Raw genomic sequence first — 27784 nt, 5'->3', positions numbered from 1 at the left:
TGGACAAACAGACAAACAAACAAACAACTGCAACTGGAAGGACTTGGTAAATCGAGGAACCTGGTAACTGCAACTGGAAGGACTTTGTAACTACAAGTCGAAGGACTTGATAACTGGATGCACGGGTAATAAAGTTTGACTTTAATAAGAACAAGCTGAAAAAAAAACCAGAAAAAAGCAGCATACACACAGTACACACGCTACAAGATTAAAATAGACCATACATAATGACTAGCGATCATAACGTACAATTTGCATCAAAACTATATACAACAAACTGAAAAAACACACCACCAAAAGGGAATTGTAAAACCCAGCAGCGCCAACACACACACACACACACACGTACATGTAAAAGCAGACCGGAGAGGTTTGAACTTGTCGTGTAGTTAATACCTTTCGTCAACTACTGCTTCGTATTTCAGCACTATAGGTTCAACATCACACTCACTCCCAGAGCTAGAACGGTACCTCCACCAATACCCGACCAATTATATACAGGTCCGGGTTTCTGAACGTGCGGGCTGGCTACCGGGGGAGGTTAGGAACTGAGGAGTGTTAAAACTGATCTTAACCCTTCTAGGTCGAACTCGGATTGTATTGATAGCTGCATTTGGGTTGTTAGAATATTGAATATTTTGCTAAAAATATGAATGTTGCGTTATTCCATAATATTTTCATAATATGTACCCAGTACCGAACATATCGTCATGTTAAAACTTTGCCAGTTTTTAACTGAGTTGACGCTTAAAGATCTCTGCAGTTTACGGGGAGGGCTTGTAGTAATTAGAGCCTGGCAGAAGGAGAATTATATTTCAGTCAAAAGTGCGCCGGATTGGCTGTCGCCTGATCATTTAATTGCTTGATTGTTTATTTACAAGAATGTAATTTTCTAACAATTTGTTGTGTAATTTTTAATTTAGAACTAAAGATTATCTTTACGAAAAGCTTTGACCTGTGTTCTTTACCGCAACGTGTCATGATCGTAATGAGCTGTTATATCATTAAAGTTGAAGTAAGAACAATAAAAGAAACAGAATTGGCAAATTCGTAATATATTATAGAACGATATTTCATGAATTTGATCATCAATAAATTATAAAACGTGATCATCATAAAACGTTTAAAGTATATAAATATGAAAAGCATGACCTGAAAATTAACAGGCAAATTCCGGTAGATACGGTATATAGTGTCAATACCTTCGTGCAAAATGTACACTTGGGGAAACCTTAGTAACATTACAATGTTATCCACAAAATATAACGTTTTTTTATATTGCTGAATTCCTAACAGCTTAAAAAATGTACCTTGGATAACGGCACATCAAATGGTCAGTGAAATAACCGCAATTGCGAGGAATGCAAAAAGGTGCACAAGAACGACAACAACTCATGGCGTAGAAAAACTACCCTCGTAAAAATGTTAAAGTTTCGAGCAAAATTAACATTCATTATCACCTCTTCTGAGGTGATATGTCAATTGATAATAGTCCGGCACTCTACGCAGGATAACAAATAACCCCTCCTCTGAGAAGCAGCACAGCCTATCTGTGTCTATCTGGCGGGCTGACCCCGTGGCGCTGGTACAGCTCCGTCACTGACCTCGTCAGTTGGCTCTCTATCTTGGTGCAGATGGTGGCGTTAGCGGCGTTTTGAGCTCGTTCATAGCTCCCCAGCATGCCCTCCAACCGGTCTAGATGCGCTGAGATCTCAGCTTCGGAGGAACCACGTGCCTGGTACGGAGGGGTGAGTTTAGCTTGCTGTAGTGAAAACTTCCCCAGCCGTCCTACCCACGCGGAGTAGGGTGATGAAAGAATCTTTTGGTAAAATTCCGGTTATTAGGGGGTACTTGCAGTTTGCACTATATTTCTGACATTCAATCAGGGGTTACTAAAACTTTGATGTGACTTTCGGAAGCAGTCATTGATTGAGGCAGTTTTGCGGAGACACCGACGTAGAATTTCATATTCATTATTCACTGTCACCGCGCTGTACGCAGCAAATTTAACAACTAGTATTGGAAACGATGAGAAATACAGTACAGCTGGATCTTTTGAGACAAGTTAAATTTAACATATTCCAAAGTATAAAACCTAATATTCAGGTATCTGTAAAGATAAAAAGTAAGATAACTGATTCAGATAATATCTATATCTCGTACCTGGCTAGCTGCCAGGGAGTTGTGTTGGAGTTCCCTCTGCAAAGTATCCGTAAAACCACGATACACCAAATCCAGCTGCTGCTGGAAGCTGGGCAGCAACGTTACTTGGATCATGTTCTTCAGGGTCTCGTCAGAGGCGAGCCGTTCTGCCACTGAGCTTTGGACCTCATCGTTCACAGCCTGGAGCAGGCGAGTTTTAGATAAAATCTCCGGGGTGAGTGAAATTATTTTATATATTGTGCAACTTATAACGTAGATCAAACCATATAGTTGGATTATATATGTACATATTATATAGACTAATGTTATTAGATTAAACCCAAAAATCATACGTGAAATCGTTCAACATTTTATTAACTGCCGAGGGTAAATTACCTTGACGATATGGGTCACATTTTTCTGGACAGATTTCTTCATTTTATCGGTAACTACAAAGTTCATCTGGTTTTGCTTGTCTAGTATTTCGTCTAGATGGTGTTGAAGTTTCTTGACAACTTCCTCTCTGAGATAAATTGATTATTAGAAAAAATCTTAACCTGGTAACTGCACACTGCACCTATGACCTAGTGCACATCCACATATCTTGTGAACAAACTGATATGAATCCTATCAGTACAAAAAACTAACTTTTCTCAAGGCATGGATCATTGAGAATTAATTTTGTATCCGAAAGTGCCGTAACGTTAGAGTAGAACCTGTCCGGAACCTAGCAGTGTTCCTTAAGGAACTGTGTTTACTTTTTAGCAAGAACGTTCAATAAATGTAGTAGAACAAGTAAATAGTCCCCTCCACAACCCAGTGTCTACCTTGTCTAATACCCATACTAGCTTCATTATTAAGATGTTTTGTATTCAACCCAAGTCCTGAATTTTTAAGAAACAAAATCAGATGCTTTATTACTTTTGTTAAAGCATCAATCAAGTTGTTCGATATGTTTTGTTAGTATGCAATTTTATGCATTTAAAACGTTCTCTAGTCAAGATTTACCAGCAAATCCATCTCATTATAAAGTTATAACGTGAAAAATGAATGGAAATAATATGTTTGCATGTCAGTGCAGAAGCTTTATTGACGAATCCAAGTAGGCAATGAACCGGGCTATTGATTGATGTGAAGTTCGTACTTTAGTTGCTCTTGCGGCACCGGGCACACTAACATTCATATTTACAGCAAGGATCATACTATGCTGGCAGATTATTAGCACAATCTGGCGGAATATCAAGATGCAGCAGAGAGAGAGACTGAGTAAACTTGAGTAATCAAAGTATATTAATTAAAGCATGCGCGCACACAGGGATAACGAGTACAAATAATAATGAATCCTATCGTGTTTAGGAAACATTGGTGTTTGTAGCTTGGTCAGCTTCTCTCTTTTCAGCTTTCGAGTTTTTGATTCAAGAATCAAGCCTCTTCAACCGTCTTTTATCATGCCGCTGGACACTGTTGCCCCTATATTAGAAGCAGCAGTAGTAGTACAGGAACCCAGACCCCTGTCAAACAGGAGGGCTGTCCCGTTGTTATTTGGGATACAATCAGACCCTACAACTACTGAGCAAGTACTGAGCAAGGTAAACTACATGCTTACAGCAATCCCAATCTCTCAGCACAAATACTACAAGACGTTATTGGAACATCTTAAACGAGGGCTGGTAGAGGAGGAGGAACAACCCCTTAATTCGCAAAAAACCCAGGTGAGTTGGGAGATTATTATGTTGTGGAAGGTTTCATCATAATTTTGAATTTTCGTACATTTTTGGGGAAAGAACGACAATATAATGGGGGGGATGCAACGTCAATTAATGTCAATTAATGTCAATTAATGTCAATTAATGTCAATTAATGTCAATTAATGTCAATTAATGTCAATGTCAGTTTTGCAAAATTTTGGAATACTGACATTAATTGACACGATATTTTTCGACCAGAGATTATGTAGTTCTACCATATTTTTAGCACTTTAGAACGTTTATATCATCAATTTATTCACTACTATCACATATGGAAATGTGAAATGTGAAAAAATTCAGATCATTAAACAATAAAACTAAAATAATACGGTTTTCCGAAATTTAATTTTCTTAAATGGGCGTGGCCATCCAAGGGCGTGGTTCTCAACATCATCAGAACTTAAAACCCACATTAAACGAAATGCCTTCATGACATTTATATTTGAATAACGAATCTGAAACAGCTAACATTACTCCTTCATACTAAAAAAGCCGATTCTAGATATTTTACCTGTATAAGAAACCAATAAAATATGGGCGTGGCCGGTGGGGACCGAAGATGGAAGAGTTGGAAGCTGAAATTTTTGTGGTGGTCTTTGAACCTAAGGATCAACAGATAAGAACATACTCATAATTATTCAAGGACATTTTGTTTTTTTGAACCGGTCTAACTTACATAGACGTGAATATCTTGAATATTTATCGAATAATGATAATCTCAAATTTCAAGACAAATTAATGTCAATTAATGTCAATTAATGTCAATTAATGTCAATTAATGTCAATTAATGTCAATGTCAGTTTGGGGTTTTTATGGAATACTGACATTAATTGACGTTGCATCCCCCCCAATATAATATGTCTAACAGTAACTGTTAATTCTCTCTACAATGCCAATTTCAAAACTTCAGAGAACTCAGAGCAGTTACCCTAAGAAAGAAAACCACAGAGTAGAGAAAGGCCGAGCGTACACTGCACACGTGACCCGACTATCAGACTCCTGCCCATCACCTGCCCCACTGAGCCGCATAACCAGTGCCCCAACCACCCTCCAGGAGAGACGGCAACTTTACAGTAGGAACCAGGAGTACCGTCCCCGCAGCAACAACAATAACCAGAGGATTGGGAGACCTAAATATGGTGGCATCATGGAAAGTGATTGTGAATATCTGATGAAATTGAAGTCTGACTTCTGCCAATTAACAGTTTTGTCCCGGATCAAGGAGGCGGTCGCTTTGACAGAGTTCAGACTTTATAACGCCGCGCTGGAGCGACTACAACATTTATATCTTATCAAGGATAACATTGTACGTTTTCTGATTGGGAAAGTGAGCTACAAGCTGGGTAAGAGTAACGTTAGAACTGACTTGTCAGCCTGGTATTTGGACCAATCAGCGAGGTGCTTACAGGCGGTACTGGCATCTCAGCCTGACTATCTGGCGGCAAGGATATACCGGACCAAGTCAATTAACCGGCTCTACGTTCTCAAGCAAAAGCTTGTCCATTTGATCACGAAGAAGTACACCAAGACTTCTTTACAGTTACGGGACCTGAAGAGGTCCGAGTCTAAGTTTAAAAACGCTGTGGCAGTTGTATTGGAGTTAAATCGACAGTCGTTTCCGAGTTGCATAGATGAAAACTACTCCAACTTCAAACTGAAGACAGTTCCAGAAAGAATGGTGAGGACTTCCATCTGGGCCGTAATGAAAACCGCTGGAGAGTTAGTGAAGTATCAGCGATATCTAAAGGGACTGGAGATGGTGACATGTGCTCTTAAACTGTGTACAAACCATTCACTCTACTTCTTGAAGGCGAAGTGTTTGGTGGGGATAAGAAGTCATCAGTTGGTCGAAAAGATTCCGACTCTGCACAACGTCCAAGCGACAAATATTTGTGATGTTATAGCAAGCAATTTGACTATGTCCTGTAGATTGAGCAAGAATTGTAACTTTAAGGTGCTGTTCGAATTGGGAAGATTTCTGGGGACGACCAGCAAAGTTATCGAGGGAGTTAATCAACTGAAGGTAAGGATCACTGTACTGTCGAGCCATCTCATGTCGTAAGCTGAAAACTAAGTTCCCCCAATTTTTACGTCCAATTTCAATAACATTTTTCGTCGATCCTAACTTGATCCCGATAAAAACACAATTTTGGGCCAGGATTCGTGAGTAGAACAATGATCACCAAACTCAATATTTAAATCATATTGGGACCTTCATTAGCCTTACCATATCGAAACCCGATTCAAACCAACTTATTTCAGAATTACAGCTGCCCCTACTGCAGTATATATAATCGATAAATACAACAATATTATGAATAAAACTTGTTAACTTTCAGTCGGCACTGCAAACGGAGGAAAAGCACCTAAAACAAGATATCTACGTAGAGCTAATAAAACTGCTGCTCCGGTACGATGTAACAGAAGCTGCCAAGACCTTACAAAACTTCGCGACCGACACCAAACCAAAGCCCGAGCAGATCCTCTACCATCTGAAAAGAATCAACGAGAGGTTTATCGCCAAGGGGTTGCGGAGCGAAGCTGTTTACTGGAGCAATGTGTTTGTCAGTGCCGGGATTGTTGCAGCTGAGGATCTCAAGAAGCATAACCCCAACCCGGCTGCTTTGTTCCAGAAATTTCGCAAATCCAGTCTGGACGCGTCTACCCAGACGGACTCAGTGTTTGGGAGTTTGCGGGGGAGTGACCTGCTCAAGGCGCTCACTTTGACTGAGGTTAATAAGATTGGGGGTAGGAAGAGAATGCTGAGTAGAGGGGTCTCCAGGACAATGTTTAGCGCGGAACATTAGAACCAACAGTAGGGGTCTCCAGGCCAATGTTTAGTGCGGAACAGTATAATCAACCGTTCACATGCGCCGTGTTTCCATCATCCATAAGGTGAATCAAATAAATTTGAGGCTCACATTATCCAGTTTGTTATCTAGTTTGAAAGTTGACATGAATTATCAATTTATTGAATGAACTTTGTGATCGAATAAGGCATACCAATTAGATGTTGCCACTTGCCACTTAATATGTGAACAAATCATTTCGACTTCTGAGTTTTGATTTTCGTAAAACTAGACGGCATTACCCGAGGGAGACGGATGGCGCCGCTCAATAATCTTCGACTCGTTTTACTGTTTGCATCGTGAGAAGCTGATGATGATACAATTTGCTGCTCTCCTACTCCTTGTAGGTTCTGTTGTAGCCCTCACTGATGATCGAGGGAATCTTACTGACAGACTAGCAAGTTTCCATGCAATTCTGGAGAAGCTACCTGGAGACATGTTCGAGATTGAGTTAGATCTGGAAACATACAAAGAGGAGGATCAGGACGAGCTTGTCGCAGAAGCAGACGAACAGGCTAGTGCGATCAGGAAGAAATTAGGTGAAGCCTCGAACGAGGTATATGAGTTAAGGCTCCTAGCGGAACTACTGATACGGAGAAAAGAAAAGAAGCCGGAGGAAAAAGAAAAAGAAGAGAAGGAAGAAGAAGATAGAAGATGTGGGACCTGGAACCTAGGAATGAACCTAAACCCCAGTGACGGCCACGTGATGGGTTACGAGACAGGATGGTCAGACGACAGCTCTATCGGCTCACTAAAGGAGGCCCTGATAAAGGATTATCTCAACCAAACTGTCTGGGATACACCTGCAAATCACATTGCTATAGTGCGACACCACCAGGGTGCCCTAGATGCTGTTAAAGTCTTCACATTCAAACACTGGGGGCTGTCTCTGTCCCACAGGTTTAAAGACATGGACCCAGGACGGAACGTGGTCTCAGAGGGAGGACCAGTACAATTTTACACGACCCCTGGTGCTCATAACCTGGTAGATGATCCTATCTTCTCTGTTGGAGGAGATCTTGCCTCAACTGGGGCTACTCAAGAAATGGAGCTAGACTGGTGCTAACTGGAGGACATCTTAGCGGTGCTGATGTTGATGACGACAACACTCATGGATTTGGTAATAACTTCGCGGTCAGGCCAAAGATGATAGAAGACCCAGAAGCGTATCCAGGTTGGGCACACGAGATCTCAAACATTCAAGATTGTCCATATCCGAGCTGCACACAAGTGACAGGTGTGAAAATACAAGGCACAGACCACGGTTCCGGTTCTACCCTGAAAGGCGGACTGGTCTATGGAAACTACGCACTGTACGTCTCTGACAGGGACAAAAGGAAATCGCGGCATGTACGGAATCGCGATTTTTCCCATTATTTGCGACAAATTTTATGTATAGTTTAATGTATAGTCTGTTAAAAATCGCGGTATCGCGATTTTTGGCCAAAATAATCGCGAAATCCTTTTGTCCCTGGTCTCTGATGACGTTACTTCCTTCCCAACTGATGGTCTGAAATTGGGAACCACCGTGATTGTGTGTGAAAATGAGGACTAAAACTCATATGGAGAGTTCGGCATCATTGTAGAATTCTTGTCAAATATTAACCTTTTTACGAATAAAGATGTTGCATGTTTAATGTTTATTGTTTGCTGAGACGTACTTTTGAAAGTGATTAGAGAAATATTCATCTTTGGTAGAGAAATATTCAATAAATTCATTGTGTTCATTAAATTTTTTAATCTTCACCTTGCATGTGCTTGTGACGTGGACTGTGGTAACTAACTACGACTGACAGACTGAGGCTAGGCGGTACGGGAATCAGAACCGTCCAATTACATAAAGCTGCCACAAACTTTCCAGTAAAGTAAGTTTTTGATAATGGAACCTGAACCAAAACGGTTAGGGGGATTCTCAGCGCTGACCAGCCTAGAGCTAGTCGACAAGCTAGATGAAGACCAGATAATGAGGGAGAGCAACCTCATTTTGAATCCTGAATTTATCAAGAATCTGCCACGTAAAACCCGTAGCAAAAAGAACATTGACGAAGCTCGTGTGGCCCTAAGAGAACATTTCCAACAATTTATTGGCGAAGAACAAGATTCTTTATTTAACTTGTTATCTAATTGCGTTGATAATTTAACTGAAATCATTACGAGGCACGCGGAGGACGCTAGTAAGCAGTTGAAAGGACTTCAAAAAGACATTGGCCAAACTCTCAGTTCAACAACTACCACAGCTATTCAACCACCCTGCAGCCCTCAGCAGACGCCTACCCCCCCACCGCCCAGCCAACGACTACACAGCCCAGGATTACACGGTAACTCGACAAACTCAGGTACACTACCGTTTGAGACACTTGATGGTGCGCATTTTGACACATTTTCGAGTTCTGCGCTGAACGATGACGTAACTTATGACCGTACTTTTCCTAATAGACGTGTTGCCTACTATGGTCAGTTCTCATATCGCTATTCCGGCGGTTCCCATCATGCTAGAGACATTTCAAAATCGTCATATTTGAGTGAAATTGCTAATGTTCTTAAGACCGAATATCCAGATCTTAATTTCAACTCAGCCATGGTCACCTCATACGATTCTCCCCGCTCTTGCATTCCACCCCACTCAGACAACGAACCCAGTATCAGTAGGGATAGTAACATCATCACTCTGTCACTCGGCTGTCCCAGAGAAGTGGTATTTCGGAGGAAGATCCCTGGAGAATACAAGAAGGAGACATTCACAGCTACTCATGGTTCTCTCTATACCATGTCCAGACAAAGCCAGGATGAATGGGATCACTCCGTTCCAGGAATCCCTGAAGAGAAATTTGAGGGGCCCCGATTGAGCATTACCTTCAGACTGCTAGAGGACCCCGGTACAGTCAAGAAGAGCAGACGTCCCCAACGAGGCTCCTTGTCGTCAGGCCTATCATCACCACACAAGGACCACCCAACATCGAAACGACTTCGGCGAGTTCTTATACTGTCTGACTCCAAGAACCGTACATTCGACTGCTCTCTCCTCAAAGAGCCGATCATTGCGTTCAGAGAAGATCTCTTCCATCTGAGAGACTTAGCACAACACCAAGCCTCAATAGAACAATCTGATCTAGTCCTCATCAGTGCCGGAGTGAACGACCTCAGATTCGGTCATGCTGATCCTATGACCTTGCATGACCACCTAAAACATTTCACCTAAATTTGTATTTTCTCCGACTAACGATAATTCATCACAAAGAAATTCCCGTCAAAGATTCCACGATTCATAGTAAAATAAACTAAATCAAAGTAAAAATGATTTTAAACTAATAAGAAACAAAAAGTTAAAGTTAAAAATCTATAAATGTACTAACTTGTAAAAGTTCTCGATATTCTCCTTGAAGATTCCATACGCCCTATCAACCATAAGGGTAGCACATTCTGCTAGATCATCTTGAAGGTTTACCCCACGCTGGAATCCTCTGCCTCTGCTTCCGCCTACTTCTTGTAGTAACTTGTCTACCTTCTTTTCCATATCCTCTAAAGGCAATAGTAGTTTAGTTTTATGTCAAGTATTCAAAAAAGGTGTCAAATATGAAGGAAGTATTACCTTATTAAATTTTAAAACATGTAGTTTATTGGTATGCGCATTTAGTTTCGTTTCCGCCTCATCCACCGTCCTTTAAGGGGGCATACCCCAAATCTGTCCAGACCAAATGACCTCATAGGCAGTTCAGTGACCTTCTAGCGCACCGTTTCCACACCAAAAAAAATCATTTTGAGAATTCCCATTTTTGTAATCGACCAAAAAATTAGTAAATATTAAAAACGAAAAATGTGCCTAAATTTGTTCTTTGGCTTTGAGGTCCAATAGATCAGAAGGTGAATGAGTAAAACCATTTTTGAGGGCATCAAAAACTGCGCCAGAATTTAGAGAAAAATTTGATGTCAAGCATCAAATCAATCCGATCTTCCCTGACTGACTTTTTGTTAAAATTAGCCTGAAAAGGACAATTTTAGCTTTTTGACTTTAAAAATTCATAACACACCAGCCTTTTTAGATACGATATCAAGATTTTACACACACCTTGACATGATGTGAATAAACGGCGATTAACTTATAGCGCCTCAACCAAAAAATAATTTTTTCCGAAAATTGAACTCTTAACCAGGAAATGGTCGATTACAAAAATGGGAATTCTCAAAATGATTTTTTTGGTGTGGAAACGGTGCGCTAGAAGGTCACTGAACTGCCTATGAGGTCATTTGGTCTGGACGGCACAAACCACTGTTTTGGGGTATGCCCCCTTAAGGCTCAATAAAACACAATTTGGTTGTTGCATTATCAACTGACCTTTGTTTTTCTCTACTTGTTTGATGCTCCGTTCCAGTTTCACAATGATGCTCTTCAACTCTGAGCCACTGTCATCAGCTACCTGAACTCGTGGTGGTAGCTGCTCTGGTTCTCTCTCCTGATGATGCTGGGCAGTAAAGGTTTTACATTTTAATACTATTTTTTTTTAAGAACAAGTTAAGTTATTTGTTAACAATAATTAAAATCTGTTAGTGCGAAAAATCATGAGTTGAAAATCATGCTAGGATTCATGAAGATAAAAGAAACCCCACCTTTTCTCGGATATCCAATGATCGGAATTGAGGTATGATCATGTTCTGTAGCTCTGAGGGGGGCTGAGGTTTGGGTGAGTGAGGTTTGGAGGAGGCTACACTGGAACCAGTCGACTGGGGTCGGGAGTGTAAGTTGATTTGTTCTGATATCGGCTCCTGAGAGAGTATCTTCATTAAACGATATGTACGTAGTTGGGAGGTGGGTCACCCATCTTATTAGTTTGTCGACTATTTCTATAACAGGTCTGGTTAAGGAAAGGGCATAAAATAGTTGCAGGTAAATAAGTGGTAGGTGGTTGACACGGTAGTCATGACAACAAGACAATGTAGAGTGTAGACGTGCCTGGGCTGTAGCGAACTGAGCGGAAAGTGGGAGAGTTTCCACGGTGGGGGAGGACGGTATGGGTGGAGAGGCGGAGTCGGGGGAGGAGATGGGGGCGATACTGTTACTCGTGGAGGGAGAGGTCAGCTTCTGATCTGGAACATCTTCGTCGGGAGTTTCTAAAAGAGAGGATATTTAGAGTTTTAGTAAGGATTCAACAAGTTGTACAATTTAAACAAGTTGATTATTATTCATTGAATTTTAACGAAGAAGAACAAGATTGTGATCTAAGTTACGATAAGAAACTCGAAAAATGTTTGGACGCGTGACAATCACGTGCGGAAATAATTAATAAATAGCTCCTCCCAAATGAATTATCATGAAAAAATTGATCCTGAATTCAATTTAGTCTGAGATTTAACCAACCAAACATGTGTACAGCAATTGAATCAGCTATAATCTTCAGTTCCTTTTGATTAGGAATATCGTTAGTACCACGGACGTTACTTAGGTAGAAGAGACCAGGATCGAGCTGTCCGTTGAACCCCATGAACCCTTTCTTACGGTCGAGATAAGAAACACGATCATTAACAAACGACTTTAAAATAGTGTTGAAGATTTCAAGTCGGTGCTTTTTGTTCACTGGTACAAGTGTTTCACCCAGCAGAGTTATTTGACATTTTTGAAACTGTAAAAATACAGTATCTATCATCAAACTAACTCTTTCCCTAAACTCATTCCAATTGATATCTGGAGTAAAATCCAAGGAGATAAGAATCTGTTGAACATTCCCCCGGAGGCTATCAATTATCTGCTCCTTCTTCAATGTTTCAATAACTTTGCACGGTTCCACCGGTCTAGACATATCTGCTTTGTTGATAACAAGAATATCACCATTATTGGTGCCTATCCTTGCAGATATCTTTGTGGCAAGACCATGGAGATGATATCCCCCGTAGACAAGAACAAAACTTTGTGTAAAAGTTGAAGATTTAGGGCGAGTAATGTGGCTTCTCCTTCTGTTACTCGGACGAAACTGTGAGGAGAAGTGTCCATTAAATGATGTTACACTTGAGGGTGTAACATTTGAGGGGGGTGTGGTGTTGGCATAGTACGGTGTTTTACGAGGGTGACATTGCCTGGACACTCTTCTTTCATAGTCCAAAATTTCAAACTCTGTCTTTTTGATCGTCAATCTTTGGTAGTAAGATTCATCTTTACAGTTGTTGTGCATTTCGTATAGGCTGCTTCAAAGAAATTGGATATAAGAAAATATCGAAAAATCCTTACTGCATAATCAGAAGCACATGATAGTAATTGAGCATAATTAGAAATAAAGAAGTCATTAAAATGACAAGGAAATAGCACTTAGCATTCCTTATAGTTTGAGTAAACAGCAAGGGTTGGGTCAAGCTTGAAATATCATTTTAAACGTTTTAAATTAGTGTCCAGTAGATCGGAAAGGAACTACTTTCATAAATTGTAACAGGAAATGATGAACAACAATTTGAAAATAGAATCGCCGTGTTTTGTTTACGTAATGACGTCTCGTATTGTTTAAATAGAAAATGAAGAACTGGAAGCTCTTAGGAAAGGCCGAATTCCTGAAAACACCTGAAAAGCTACTCAATTCGCGGTAAATCTGTACAATACATGGAGAGAAGAGCACGCCCGTTTGGGGCATAGATATGCCCCGCTGGACTGTGGTGTTCCTTCAATGATAAACAGTATGGTGGCCAAGTTCATAGTTGAGATAAAAAGAAAGGACGGATACCACTATGCACCTGAAAGCCTAATAAGCATTTTTTCATGGAATAAACAGATACTTAGTCGAGCAGGATGCTATAATGAACTTAAGCCTTGCTCCAGAGTTTCTCACTTGCAGGGAGAAAGTCTACGGTTATATCAAACATCTGCAGAAAGAGGGATAAGTGTTTGTCTTAAGATAACCAATGAGACACTTAGCCACACGACGAGGTAGCCACAGCAAGTAAAGCGTCTGAGGTGCTCCCAGGTCCAAGTTCAAGCACGACTGCTCATTCTACGAATATCATTGAGACACAAAAAACATCACGCGTGAATACTAAGAGAAAGGTGGATAAGTGTGTGTCCCCTAAAGAACAAATTGAAGATCAAGATGTAGGGTCAGTAAATAATTAGTCTTAAATTCTTAAAAATTGTTCGGGCAATTAAATTTTATCTTAGATTGTAATCTAAGATAAAATTTGTATGTAAACATACTATTTCGTAGACTAAAATATTTTAAAGATACCTTAGTATTACTGTAAATTAATTGAAACGTTCTCGCCTACTAATTTGCCTGGGAAACAGGCTAGGACTGTCATCGAACTGAGGGCGAAACGGCCGTTTTAGTGGAGTGTAAATACTGAAACATGCCGTGAAATGGTACAAAAACTAAGGTTTTTGTTTTCTGTTTCGACCCTGCCGTCTAAAAGCTCGTTGACAGTCTCAGCTATTTTTTGTTTCACGTGAAAGTTGTACTCGTTAAATATCCGTGTAGTGGAGCATTTGGACAGGGCCATTTACTTTGTACTCAGGTCACAACAGAGATATTTTAGTGGTTCATCGGCTCATCTCTTGAGTGTCGTTCATGTAGAATCATATTATAGACCAGCTAGTGTTTTGGTCGAATCTATGAATCTGAGTGCACGTATTTCCATAATACTCTCGAGACCTTTAATTCGAGGGGATTTCCCTCCCGCTCAAATGGGCGCTACAAAGAAGCAAAGAAATCTATATTGGATAAAGAACTCGCCGAAGCATTTACTTGGCTAAAAACATCTGAAGGTTCACAACACGTTACAGACTTTGACGACTTTGAAGTAACCAAGTACAATCAAAATGGATGGAAACGGCTTCAATATATACAAACACTCTGCTTACTTTGCCTAACCAGATAGGACACGTCGAAATAAGTATGAGATTTAACAGAAACAATATGTTTATTGGAAAGCTGCCAAATAAAATTAAAGAAAATGATAAAAATGTAGGAACTGAGCTGTATTTTCCTGCGAGAGCGGAAGTTCATTTTACTGTGAACTATTAAAATATCAATGCATACTAAACTATTTTATTCTTTGTAACATAATATCTTACTCCTATTAGAACGCAAGTGTCTTTTTTGACATCGATACTTATTTAGTACTGTACTCCATAAATTTGATTTATAAAAATACAGTACTAAATAAATATCAATAACCAAACCGTCGATTTGGTAGCAGCATGGCAGGATGCTCATTAGACAATGAACACTCTTCGGCACTGGTTTGGTCAGGAGTTCTATAACTTACCTTAGTCCGTATCTGGCGGAATTGTAAACATTCCAATTACAACAGTCGGTGCCTATCGATAGTATTCGATCATTTCCCATATCTATTTGATAGAGCAGTTTCTTCTGTCATATCAACGTAAACAAATATCTAAACTATAGAGTTTGAAGCGGCACTTGACAATGAGTGACCTACTCGACGAACAGTAAAAGGACGCCCTCTATAAAAATACCAATTTGGCTCTGAATATCTTTACGATTAAACGGTCAAACGTTAATATTAATAACCTTCCAGTTTTACGGTTTTGGAACTATGGATTTTGTTACAAGTGGGGTGGCGAAGCATTGCTTATTGTTGCATTATATATTTTCTTCCCTTTTCAGTTTTCAACGATCAAGGGGATCAAATGAAAATCAAAAAATCAAACAACCACGACGATTAAACAGATGCTTAAGATTTCAAGCCTCTATAAGAGTATAACCCCAAACAACATATTGTTGTAAACTAAGTAAAGATTACGATGCGGATCGGGTATCAAACTGACTTGATCAGTAAGCGAACCCTAACAAAATGACTCTTGTAATCATGGTTACTAATTGAAATACGTTGATTTAGTAATTATTACACCAGGTGTTTGGTTTTGGAGCAAATAATTCCAGGATCGAGATCAGAGTATACAGAGTGGCCCAAAGAAATTAACCACCCTGCATACCGGACAATTAGGCAGATTGCTAGTATATGGGACACACTCAACTACGGCCGCCCCTATTCCTAAGAAAACTAGAATCCATAAATCTTCTTAGAGAGATTTCAAGAGAGTGTGAACCATTGAAGCCTGACTGAAATGTGGAGATAGTACACATTCTTTGGAATAAACTCCCTTATGAATTAAGGAAAATCTCAAGGCCACCTGTGTTTAAAACTCATTTAATTCAGCACCTCTGGACAGTTCTAAACGACCTTATAACATCTTCTGACAATTGAACAATTATGTCGTCCTCGTTTCACTCAAATTAAACAATATACATATACATTACTTCTCTACCAATACCCAGGATTCCTAATATCAACCTAAAACCATGATGCCCTATATCTACTTAAACTTTCACGATGATCCGACATACAAACTTTGATAATAATAGGGGGGGGGGGGATAACGTATTTTTTTGTTTTTTTTTGTTTTTTGTTTTTTTCAAAAAACCAATTCTACCTAATAAACAAAAAAAAACAAAAAAAAACAAAGAATTGTTTTTGGCTATTTCACATGAGATAAGGGTTAGATAAGGTTGACAGCACTGTAACACAAATAGACACGATAGTAATGAAACTTGAAGCGACAGTAAAATTAACAATTAAAGAATACGGTCTGTTGTTTTCACGAATTCCGAAATACAAATTCAGTAATATGAGGATTCTTCAGTTTTTGAAATTTTAGATAAGAAGGCGGAACATAATTTCAATTACTGCATCCACAGAACAGTCAATTCAACTATAATAAGGTCACATTAATGCCTCAAAACAAACACCGTACATATTGCTTGGTTTTAAGATCGAAGATCCACACTGTGACACCTTCACTGTTGTGGATTCGGCAAGCACAAGAAACTGGTGTCAGATTCTTAGACATAAACCGGACAGTACCTCGTACACGGATATTTGTCGCACGTCCTCTAACGCACTTCTTCGGGACTGTAACATCTCCTCGATTGAGGGCCTCATTACAGCATTTGGTCGGGTCCAAATATTCTGAAAAAGCAGTATCTTCAAAAAGACGCCTTCTTGATTTGGTCGCAACTCTACCCTTTCTAGATTGATTATTGAAGCGGATTCCACCAGCATTCAAATATAGTCAAGGCAGCTGGCCTAATGGGGTATTAGCAGTAGTTGTGGAATCTTCCTCATGCACCGGGTCGTCATGAGACATATCCTCTTCCTCACTGAAGTCATCCTCCTCCCCGTCATCCTCCTCCCCGTCATTCTCCTCCTCCTCCTCGTCGATTCTTCTCCGTTTTCTCTGTGGGGCGTCGGAAACATCGTGATTAAAAAAGGGAAGTCCTGCTTTTTTGATGTCTGCCAAGCAGTCCCTGGTTCCCTGGTTCAATGCATTAAGGAGGATGAGTAGGAGGACTGAGGAGGGTAAGAAGGAGGAGGAGAAAGCATTTAAATGTTATTTCCGTAACAGTTTTTGTCCGTTTATGTCCGTTCTAATTTTTGTCTGTTTTGAAAATATAGGGTACCAAACGGACAAAAACGGACACAAAACCTTTTTTGGTTTTTTTTGTTTTTTTTGTTTTTTTTGTTTTTTTAGGTTTTTTTGCTTTTTTTCCCTTTTTTGTTTTTTTGTTTTTTTTGTTTTTTTGTTTTTTGTTTTTTCCAAAAAATTAATTCCACCTAAACAAAAAAAACAAAAATACGTTATCCCCCCCCCCCCCCCCCCCCCCCAATAATAACGAAACAATACTTTACTATCAAAACGAATTATGATTAACCTCGAGCGGCTTTACAACTAAACACCTCTGCACAATTTCACTGTCATTTTACTGATTAAAGATCTGTGCGCATTCCTGGCATTAATCTCGCGAATTATGTATTTTTTTGTACTCTACAATCCCGTACAAATGCCACAAATCCTTAATCAGTAATTATAATCTCTTGTTATAATAGATAACGATATTATATATTTTGATAATTGAAAGTCTTTGTTATCTTTAAATTAACTATATCTAAATATCAAATAAATATAATATGTAATTAATAAAATATGTTTTATAAATTGTGTTTATAATTATGGTACATTGTTATTATATTTATATTTTAGGCTGTAACCTTATTAGTCCAATGGAATAAACCTAGCATGCCTTGGTTGCAGCATCGCTTCACTTATAATAGGTGCATATAGGCCCCGATGTAATTGCTATGACCAGTTTACTGGTCAACTGGTGTTTCGCAGTTTCGATGTCCCTAATTTTGTTTACACTCGGTCACTTGTCAAGGCATGTAAGGTCATTCGGCGAATTTTCTTTGAAATAAAATGATGTATTTGTAAACATTTTGAAAGTTTATTGATACAAAAATGTATTGCTTTGACGTCTGATAGCGATGAGTGAATTTAAGTGTTCGCTGCTGTTAGCTGATTGGTTAACCGGTGCCATTTGACAAAATAAAACTTTTAAATTTGTGCTTTAATGAAATGTCCGGAACAGTTGACTAAAAGATAAATTAATTCGCTTTGAAACACTCAATTAAAGCGTTTTGCATGTTCGATGAAAGGTTCAATGTACATGATCTGAACTTCAGTTCAAGAGACCAAACACTAACAAGTCCCAAAGTAAGTCAAAATAATTGCTAAATTGAGTTATGATCGACTGTACTAACCATCAGATTCTTCAACTCCGAGAACTCTCCGTGCCTGAGGGAACGGATCTTTCATTATTTTGTAAACAATTTCTAAAATGTAACCTTAAGAAGAAGAACCTTTTTGAAATGTAACCTTAAGAAGAAGAACCTTTCTAAAATGTAACCTTAAGAAGAAGAACCTTTCTAAAATGTAACCTTAAAAAGAAGAACCTTTTTGAAATGTATCCTTAAGAAGAAGAACGTTTCTAAAATGTAACATTAAGAAGAAGAACGTTTCTAAAATCTAACCTTAAGAAGAAGAACGTCTCGAACTTCAGGAGGAAGCTCACTGCCACGATATTTCTGGACGGCCTTTACAGTATCAACAAGGTGAAGATGGTGTACTTGTAGCAGTGATTCATCTTGGATCGTGAGTAGGGGATCTGACAGAAAATAGCAGGTGTTAACAATGGGATATTAGTATTCAGTATTCAGTATTGATATCCAGTAGTGATAGTCGTAGTCGTCCCGAATATTAACTAAGGATTTTGTATAAGTTTGACAGATAATGTGCCGAGAGATAATTGAAATTAATGCAGTATGATATCGGTACGAGTAACCTGGGGAGAAGGGTTTCTCCGCTGAAAGAGGATTAGTCTCAAAAGGATCGCTGAGGTCTTCAGTCCAAGCTACATGACCACGCAAACTCAGAACCTCGGCCAAGTCTTTACCATCGGACAACCTAACCCACACGGGAGTGAACCCATCTTGATGTTCCCCTGGAACAACCCTCAACTCCTCATCTCGGAGAATGTTCTCGAAATCCTGCATAACCCGATCTGAGTGCTCCTCTGGACAGGAGACGCTCTGGAGACGGACCTGAAAATAAATTTTAGTATCGCACCTAGTGGACCACTCTTTTAGTGACATTTTAGTAAGCTTTCGGAATAAACGTTTCCCATGGTAATTAAGTTCCGCTAACATATAATTACAAAACTAAGCGATAGGAAATGTCAATGACTTATCTCTCAAGTAGGAACTAGATTAAAATATTAATAATGAACTGAAGAACAAACCCTTCAACTTGGCAATTGTAAATTATTAAACTGGACTTTAACAAATAAACTTGCTTATCACCCTAATTACTTGCTAATCACCTGGTGTGCTTTACCCGGTACACCGTGGAAAGTGGGCAGGGCTCTCAAACAGGCCCGGTTAGTGGCGATCACCTCACCATAATCCACCAGTTTTACCCGGACATCCTCATCTCCGTGCACGGACACCACCTCCCCTCTCCTCCACTCCTGGTAACCCTGGTAACATGCCACCAGACCCCCCACATAGGGCACCACCCCTACGGTACCAGGTGACAAGGGTCCGGAGTTTCCCTGAGCTGGTTCTCCTAGCAGAGCTGCCAGGGTTGTGTTGATGAGGGTTAGGAGGGGCTCTTGTTGGGTACTTCGGATGTAGAATTCTAGGGGGCTGGTTCCCGAGGAATATTTGTAGAGAGCAGGGGTTAGATGTGGTTGCAGGGGTAGCTTCTTGTCTGCGGAAAAGTGAGGCTTAGTGGTGTGGGATTTTCTGATTTATTTAAAACTCAATCCAAATACTGGACACTGAGGTTAAAATTAAATGCGATTTTATGAACAACTTTTCTGATCGACAGGTACTTACTTTTATTCATAGATTCATTCTGGTAAGATGAAATCCATTGAAAGATTTTGTCGGTGAGACTTTCTATCAGGACTTCTTTCATTCGTGGCATACTTCCGCACAACTCGTCAATAACATCTTTATACCAGTCTGAGAAGAATGGAAATAAGCGGAAAATTGTCACAAAACTTAGTGAGGGGCGGTTCGTGAATAAAAAGAGTTAAACATATTGGAATTTGGATCTAAAGAGGATAGCTCCAGAACAAACATGACCCATCTTTAGGGTAGTGATTGTTGAGAATAAAACCCACTTTCAGGGTAATGATTTTTAACAATAACACCTTGAATTACCTTTAGGGTAATAGTTATTGACAATAGCTCCAGCCAGACTGCCCATACCATCCTGATCAGCAGTCCCAGTAACCTGGTCCACCAGCCTGCACACCTCCTTCAGAGACACCTGCTCCGTGTTATCCAGGTAGGACAGCAGGGTCATCAAGGTGGTGTTGTAGGTGGGCTGGTAGGTGGTGGTGGCACCCTCACTTTCTGAGGACGGTTCTGGGGTTTTACCAAGAGGTAGAGATAGGTTAAACACTTTTAATGTGGTATTCATTCAGTGCTTATCATAGAATAGTAGCTTAATATCGGTTGTTGTGCAGTGGTGCCTTCTAATGAACAATTGATTTACTGCCAAAAATCATACATTCTACACACTTCAGTCCTAATAGTAACACCGATAATGATTTTACCATGCCAGCTGTTTCACCTAAAAATATCTTAAATAGCAATTAGTAATTACCAGGAACTATCCTAGAACTTTCCATGAGCATTCTCAGTTTGTTCTGTCCCTCGGGTCCCTTGAGAGAACCGTACTCTTTAGGGAGCAGGTCCTTGAGCGGCTCAATGATGTCACGTAGCTTGATAAGGAACTCGGAGTTTGTGCTGTCTTTCTCTATCACGAAATCTCTCAATATACCGATCTGAAACAAGAGTGGGTGTTAAGTTTACAAGAGTGGGTGTTAATGTTTTGAAAAGGGGGGATTTTATCGCCATTTTTGTCTTATCGATCGACAAAACGTCGATACATCTCTGTACCAATAATGGTAGGATTCATTAATTGGGCTGAAGCTCCCTGATCCCCACCTTGCTTTCGTTCTCATCTCCAAAAAAATTGTGCATACCGTACTCAGCCATTCTCCTTACACTACAGTCATCTTCTACTGCCAACTCATGATTGTTAATTACTTTTGCCAACTAATCAAGGTAAGCCACGTGATAGTTCCACTTTTATATGATTCACAGCTAATTTGCCTTTAATCAGCGCGACAATAGCGGTGAAAATTAACTGAAGCTAAAGTATTTATATTGAAATTAGTCTTCGCAGAGCTTAAACAGTAGGCGGAGGTTATTTTGTTCTTTGGTAGACTGGCGTGCCATATTAAACACCAAACTGATTGTACTCACTGTTCTGTTGGTCGAATCCGCATGAAATGGAAGGATTTCTATCGATCTTACGAAAGTGCTCTCCTACTATTGCTTGAAATCTTACAAAGGCGCTCTCCTGTTGTTTCTTGAAATTAAATTAAAATATTCTCACACGTCTCCAACCATTAATTGGGCAACCCTCAGCATTGTTTTACAAATTGTACTGACTGTTTATTTATAGATAAGACAGAATGTTGAAACCCACAAAACAATTCGTCGATAAAATATGTCGACAATTCGACTTGCTTGAGTGATCAGTTTGTCATTTACCGAGCAATTTTTTGTAACTTTCCCAAAATTTTGACCTTGATCTTTGACGTGCAATGAAGCATTTTGCTTGTAACTGTAAGTAACTTGTTATCATTTTTGGCTATATCATCTTTTAGTATAGGAGATACGTTTGAGTCGCATGTCCGATTGTCAATTTACTCTAGGCCTACGCTACTCTTTTATATGTTCCTCATTTTAATCTTATCTAAAGTAAATATGATTACTGTCACTGTTATGTTTAATAACAACATAATATGACATGCATATAATTCTATGCAACTTAAAGCGTTATAATGTTCTGTCTGTGGATAGCAGGTCTGTTTTGCCTATTGATATAAACATTAAACAGTGCTGTAATAACACGGTTCCACCAAGCTTCCTGGCTTCACGTCTTGTTAGAATAGTCTTAAAAGTTAAAACTCTCCAGTAAGTTTTACTCTTTTGGGCCTGTTACTTCTATAATATCATTTCTATGGTTGCACCAATTTAAACATCAGACACACATAGTTACTGTCTTAGAGTCTTCGGAAACAGTTTGGAGAATGCAATACAATGCTATAAATAGTTACTGTTTTAGGACTCTGATTTGAATGCCGTAGAACGTGCCGTAGAATGCCGTACAACGTGCAAGACCACTCCTGTTCTGGAAATAACGGGACGGAAAGCTGCTACTTCAGATATATCAATGTGAGTAAACATCATGTTTCATTAGATCACATGTGGCAACAATACAATCAGCGTGGCAACAATACAATCAGTATGTCCCTATTTAATATTTCCCTTAGATTTATAAAACTTGCCAGCCCTAATATCTAATCTTCATCTTGATGTGAATTAAATTCTTTATCAAACTGTTAAACAGTAAACTTAACTCAAACAGGGCGGAGTCTTAACCGGGATAAGTGTCATAGGTTTCCTTCTAAATGCAGCAGAGATATACTTCCTGAGCTACAATATGGTGGCTCTGTGTAAAACCCAGGTATTGTTTTAATTATTCAGGCTACCAGTGGTGGCTTTTAAAGTCACAGTCATCATAACAACTATCAGGTATCAATTGTTGACAATCAAAACTATCAATATAACGATTATTGAGATATCTCTTTTCTGGTATATACCAAGCATATCGTCTGTTCACACTTGTACGCAGCTAGATATTGAATATCCCTCAGAAAATATTCCTGCTTAACGTGGCTGTAAATGATCTGCTCATGTCAGTTGCTGGAATGTTCAGAGGTCTTGGTGTCATAAGTCCTGTTTTCCTGGACAACTCAGAGGATGGTGTCAATGCTTTCTGTCATACCTATGCGATATTCATGAACTCGGTCACGTGAGTTCATTCAATGAACTCAGAATTTTGATTCCTGCAGTTAAACTGTTCGACTGCAGAAAACACAGTTCTGCACAGCAAAATTGATGATTGTTAGTAAAAGTGTTCTTTGTATAACAGATGTTGAAGTTGTTCCGCTACATTGTCTTAAATATTGTATTTTTGAAGTACTAAGCGATAATAAATACCAAGGCAATATTTAAAAGAAACTGACACACTCCTTAAACGATGTTGTTGTTGTTGTTGTTGTTGTTGTATTTAAAAGACACCAATACACTCCTCCTCCTCCTGCAGGTCTGCGTGTATGCTTGTCCTCCTACCACTAACAATTGACCGCTTCCTTGCTATAGTGTTCCCCTTGCATCACAGATACCTTATAACTAACGAGAGGAGCAGAGTCCTTGTCATGGCAACATGGCTTCTTCCCGTCTTCTTACTGATTTTTGACACTTTCACTTTCCTGCTCGGACAAAAGAAGGTAACCTTCTACTTTAAATTCAGTGTTTCTATCATACTTTTATCTTAGTCATATTTTCAGTGTTTCTATCATACTTTTATCTTAGTCATACTTTTAAAATCGTTCTGGTAACAAAATGTGGAATTTGAGCTAATTCAAGTTATAACCTTTTAACAATTGGAATATGTATCCGTTTCAGATTGTCTTCGACCCAAAATACCACCGCTGTGTAAGCAAAGACAAGGTGGAATCTGCCGTGGTACAGGTTCTAGCAATCATCCTCCCACTTATCATAATTCCCTGTATGTACACCATAATGCTGGGTACCATTTGTCACCACAAAGTTAAGTGCAAGAGGTTCTTCTTAACTGCCACTGCTATTGTGGTTACTGGCCTTATAGCCTACCTACCCTCAGCACTTGCCAGCATGTTCGATATTCCAATGAGCTACGAGTTTTCTCAGGTGGCTACTGTCACGTTATACTATTCCAGTTCCAGTGTTAATCCGCTTGTTTACTTCTTTTTTCACCCTAAAACTAAGGACGCTATTACTGTAGCATCAGCAGGAAATGGACTTGTAGTACCGTCTAGAAGTTGTGCAGCAAGTCCAGCACATAGTCCAGCCATGGGGAGGGCAATAAGACTTGAAACTTTAGCGTGTAAAGAGGCAATATCAGTGTTTGATAAAGTTTAATGGACACTATCATGAAACAGTCTGACAGTTAATCATGCAGTTCATAACTTTATGTAGAATGATAGAGTTCAGAAAAGCAGGATATAACAGAGATGATATGTAAGATGTAAATCCTCATTTTGAGGGATTATCATTTATCTAAGTATATTTTATGATATATCATTACAATTTGATACGTTATTTGCAAGGTCAAACGAGATATTCTTTTAGGTACTGCTCTTTTAATTTTTGCTCAGCCAACCACAGTAAAACTCCGCTTTACCGCGGAGTTTGGGGAAAGGAAACAGCCGCTGTAAATCGGGGTTTGCGGTAAATCGGAATTTTGTTTATTCGCATTATGCAATATGCATGTTAAATGTTAATAATGATTGTTAAACCATATTTGTGGAAAGGAAATGGCCGCGGTATATCGGGGTTTGCAGTAAATTGAGGTATTATTGTATGTAAACGCCACCGCCAATTATTACTACTAACTCATCTGTAATCATGTGTTCATCAAACCTTTCAATCTCTTAATCAAATCGGTGTGTTTCCTTGTATGCACTTAATGCTATTTAAGTTCAGAGAGGGGGTTCACCCTGATTTTTTTGTGAAACTTGGTTTCGAGATAGCAGTTGACCAACAAACTATGACCAGTGACCAAACTTTTGAGGGGGTTCCGGACCCCAACCGCCAAACGGTGCCCGCGGGGCAGCCACGCCCATATTTGGTCCAAATCAGGCCCAATTTAGCCAAATACCCTGAACATGCCCAAAACCCAGATTTTAGGTGCTCTACTTGTAGCTAGTGGTCCCCTGAACTCGTATATGAATTTTCATCAAGATTGGACAAAAAAATGACTGAGTTATGAGCTAAAAACTATATGCCCATATTTGGGCATACGCACGAAATTTGATCGATTTTGGCCCATAAATTGGTCAAATATCAATATTTTTGAATGAAATTAACTTTATATGAAAGGTAAGCCTAAACTACACATTCTCTATGATTATCAGCTCAATATCTACCTAACTGTGGATTCTGTGTTCAAATAATCGCAAAAAATGAACAAAATCGCCCATATTTCAGTTCGCGATATTTGCAAAAGTGACTTCGCTCAAAACAATAGAACTCAATAGGGTTTCAATATTTTTTCATGAAATTTTCAGAATCAACGTAGAATCGCCTCATGACCTTAAGTTTTGTATTAGAATTTTGAGTTAGGCCTTTAAAAAAATTTGGCGGCCAAATTCTGAAAAATGCCCGGCAAATTTTGGAATTTGGCCGCCAAATTTTTTTAAAGGCCTAACTCAAAATTCTAATACAAAACTTAAGGTCATGAGGCAATTCTACGTTGATTCTGAAAATTTCATGAAAAAATATTGAAACCCTATTGAGTTCTATTGTTTTGAGCGAAGTCACTTTTGCAAATATCGCGAACTGAGATATGGGCGATTTTGTTCATTTTTTGCGATTATTTGAACACAGAATCCACAGTTAGGTAGATATTGAGCTGATAATCATAGAGAATGTGTAGTTTAGGCTTACCTTTCATATAAAGTTAATTTCATTCAAAAATATTGATATTTGACCAATTTATGGGCCAAAATCGATCAAATTTAGTGCGTATGCCCAAATATGGGCATATAGTTTTTAGCTCATAACTCAGTCATTGTTTGTCCAATCTTGATGAAAATTCATATACGAGTTCAGGGGACCACTAGCTACAAGTAGAGCACCTAAAATCTGGGTTTTGGGCATGTTCAGGGTATTTGGCTAAATTGGGCCTGATTTGGACCAAATATGGGTGTGGCTGCCCCGCGGGCACCGTTTGGCGGTTGGGGTCCGGAACCCCCTCAAAAGTTTGGTCACTGGTCATAGTTTGTTGGTCAACTGCTATCTCGAAACCAAGTTTCACAAAAAAACCAAGTTTCACTTAAAATAAGTCTGAAAAGGACAATTTCAGCTTTTTTAATTTTTTTGACTTTAAAAATTTATAACACACCAGCCTTTTTAGATACGATATCAAAATTTTACACATACCTTGAAATAGATGTGAATAAACAGCGAGCAAAATTTCAACCCGATACCGCAAGAAATGGTTAACTTATAGCCTCTCCACGAAACAAATTGTGTTTTTCAGAAAATTCCACTCTAACCAGGAAATGCTCGATTACAAAAATGTATATTCTCAAAATAATTTTTTTAAATGTGGAAACGGTGCGCTAGAGGGTCACTGAACTGCCTATGAGGTCATTTGGGTTGGACGGCACTAACCACTGTTTTGGTGTATGCCCCCTTAACATGTTACCTGCTTAACTTAAGAGCAGGAAACGTTGTATTCATAGCCTTCTGTGTGTATTGTGGCCAATATTAAAACAGGCAGTGCAAGTTTAACATAATTTTATTATGTAGTTTTGAGTTTAAATCGCTGCCGCCGCCTACAACATATTTCCAATTTTAATCAGGCATTAGAACTATCTGTATCTTGCAGATAGATAATAAATTTAACCAAAGACCTATCAAAAGTCAGACGTTTTCACTACAACGCATTTCTCCATGCGGTGGAACTATTGTAGTATTGTGCGTTAGTGTTACTGTAATGCTGTAATACCATCTACAACGATGGTTCAATGACATTCCAGAACGTTCTCCGCTGTGAAGCTCTGGACGTTACCCTTGGCAACCCTTCGGCCTGTGATCTCATCTCATCCTGGCACATCTCAGATAGCCCGTCTCTTTCCGACCACTCCCTTATAAACTTTACCATAAACCTTCATCGTACTCCCTTTTCTCCCTCTCCCTCTCCCCCAAGAAGACGAGTTATAAAACAAAACACCACTGATGCAGCTTCCTTTCAAGAACACCTAGCGGACCTGATTACCTCCTTCTCTAAACACCTCTCTGCAGAATGCACAACAGTCAAGGAACTCAATGATAAGACGGAACTTATTAACACCATTATTCACAAAGCCGCTAAACTCTCACAATCGCATTACTTCATTTCCTCATCAGCAACAGCAAAGAATTTGAAATCTCCTTGGTGGACCAAAGAACTAAGGATTGCTCGAAACAGGGTTAGGCGATGCTGGAACAGATGGAAAAGATCAGGTGCGCTGACCGATCTAGCGTCTTATAAAAAACACAATAACAAGTACGTCAAACTAATAAAGAAAGCCAAAAGTACTAGTTGGCAAAAACACTGCTCCAATACATCGTCCTCTCGCCAAAAGTCAGCTAACCTCATCAAACGATTGAAACAGAGCAAAACCTCCTTGTCATCTATAAAAAAGGACAACGGCTCCTTCACTCAAACTCCCCTAGAAACATTATCTGCTATCACCAGCAAGGACACTATGTCGAGTAACCCCTCATCCCAGTCCTCTCGAACGTTATACTGTCCTAATGTATCTCAGTCCTCCAATCAACCCTCTCCTTCCGAACTTGCTTCTCTTATCTGTACAAAGAAGAGAATCGATAAAGCCTTCTCCTTCCTCACTAATAAGAAAGCCCCCGGTCCTGATAACATCTCTAATAACTTGATAATCCTCTCCTGGCCTCAGCTTAATACATTTTTCTATGATCTTTTTAAGGACAGCCTACGCTTGGGTTTTATCCCCCACTCA

At 39.4% G+C, this 27784-nt stretch overlaps 1 protein-coding gene across 4 annotated transcripts in view; it reads right to left on the bottom strand.

The window, feature by feature from the left end:
* Positions 1-1326: 1326 nt before the first annotated feature.
* The window catches only part of LOC134814959 (uncharacterized), a 103297-nt gene continuing 76839 nt past the window's right edge, over positions 1327-27784 (bottom strand). The window contains exons 16-29 of one of the 4 annotated variants that reach the window (XM_063823326.1): positions 20746-20926; positions 20298-20504; positions 19968-20096; positions 19451-19839; positions 18914-19172; positions 18603-18736; positions 18333-18366; positions 11689-11846; positions 11346-11501; positions 11074-11200; positions 10094-10259; positions 2539-2665; positions 2164-2343; positions 1327-1735 (exon numbers count right to left, since the gene is read on the bottom strand). In XM_063823326.1, coding sequence (XP_063679396.1) covers positions 1547-1735; positions 2164-2343; positions 2539-2665; positions 10094-10259; positions 11074-11200; positions 11346-11501; positions 11689-11846; positions 18333-18366; positions 18603-18736; positions 18914-19172; positions 19451-19839; positions 19968-20096; positions 20298-20504; positions 20746-20926 — 2436 coding nt within the window. In that variant the 3' untranslated portion in view covers positions 1327-1546. The remainder of the gene's footprint in view (positions 1736-2163; positions 2344-2538; positions 2666-10093; positions 10260-11073; positions 11201-11345; positions 11502-11688; positions 11847-18332; positions 18367-18602; positions 18737-18913; positions 19173-19450; positions 19840-19967; positions 20097-20297; positions 20505-20745; positions 20927-27784) is intronic. The other 3 variants (XM_063823327.1, XM_063823328.1, XM_063823329.1) reach the window with 3 other exon arrangements.

The sequence above is a fragment of the Bolinopsis microptera genome, chromosome 5, assembly GCF_026151205.1.
Source record: "Bolinopsis microptera isolate Bmic1 chromosome 5, MBARI_Bmic_1.0, whole genome shotgun sequence".
In the NCBI taxonomy this organism is placed as follows: Eukaryota; Metazoa; Ctenophora; class Tentaculata; order Lobata; family Bolinopsidae; genus Bolinopsis; species Bolinopsis microptera.
Note: the sequence above shows the minus strand (reverse complement) of the source record. Positions and strands in the feature narration are given on the sequence as shown.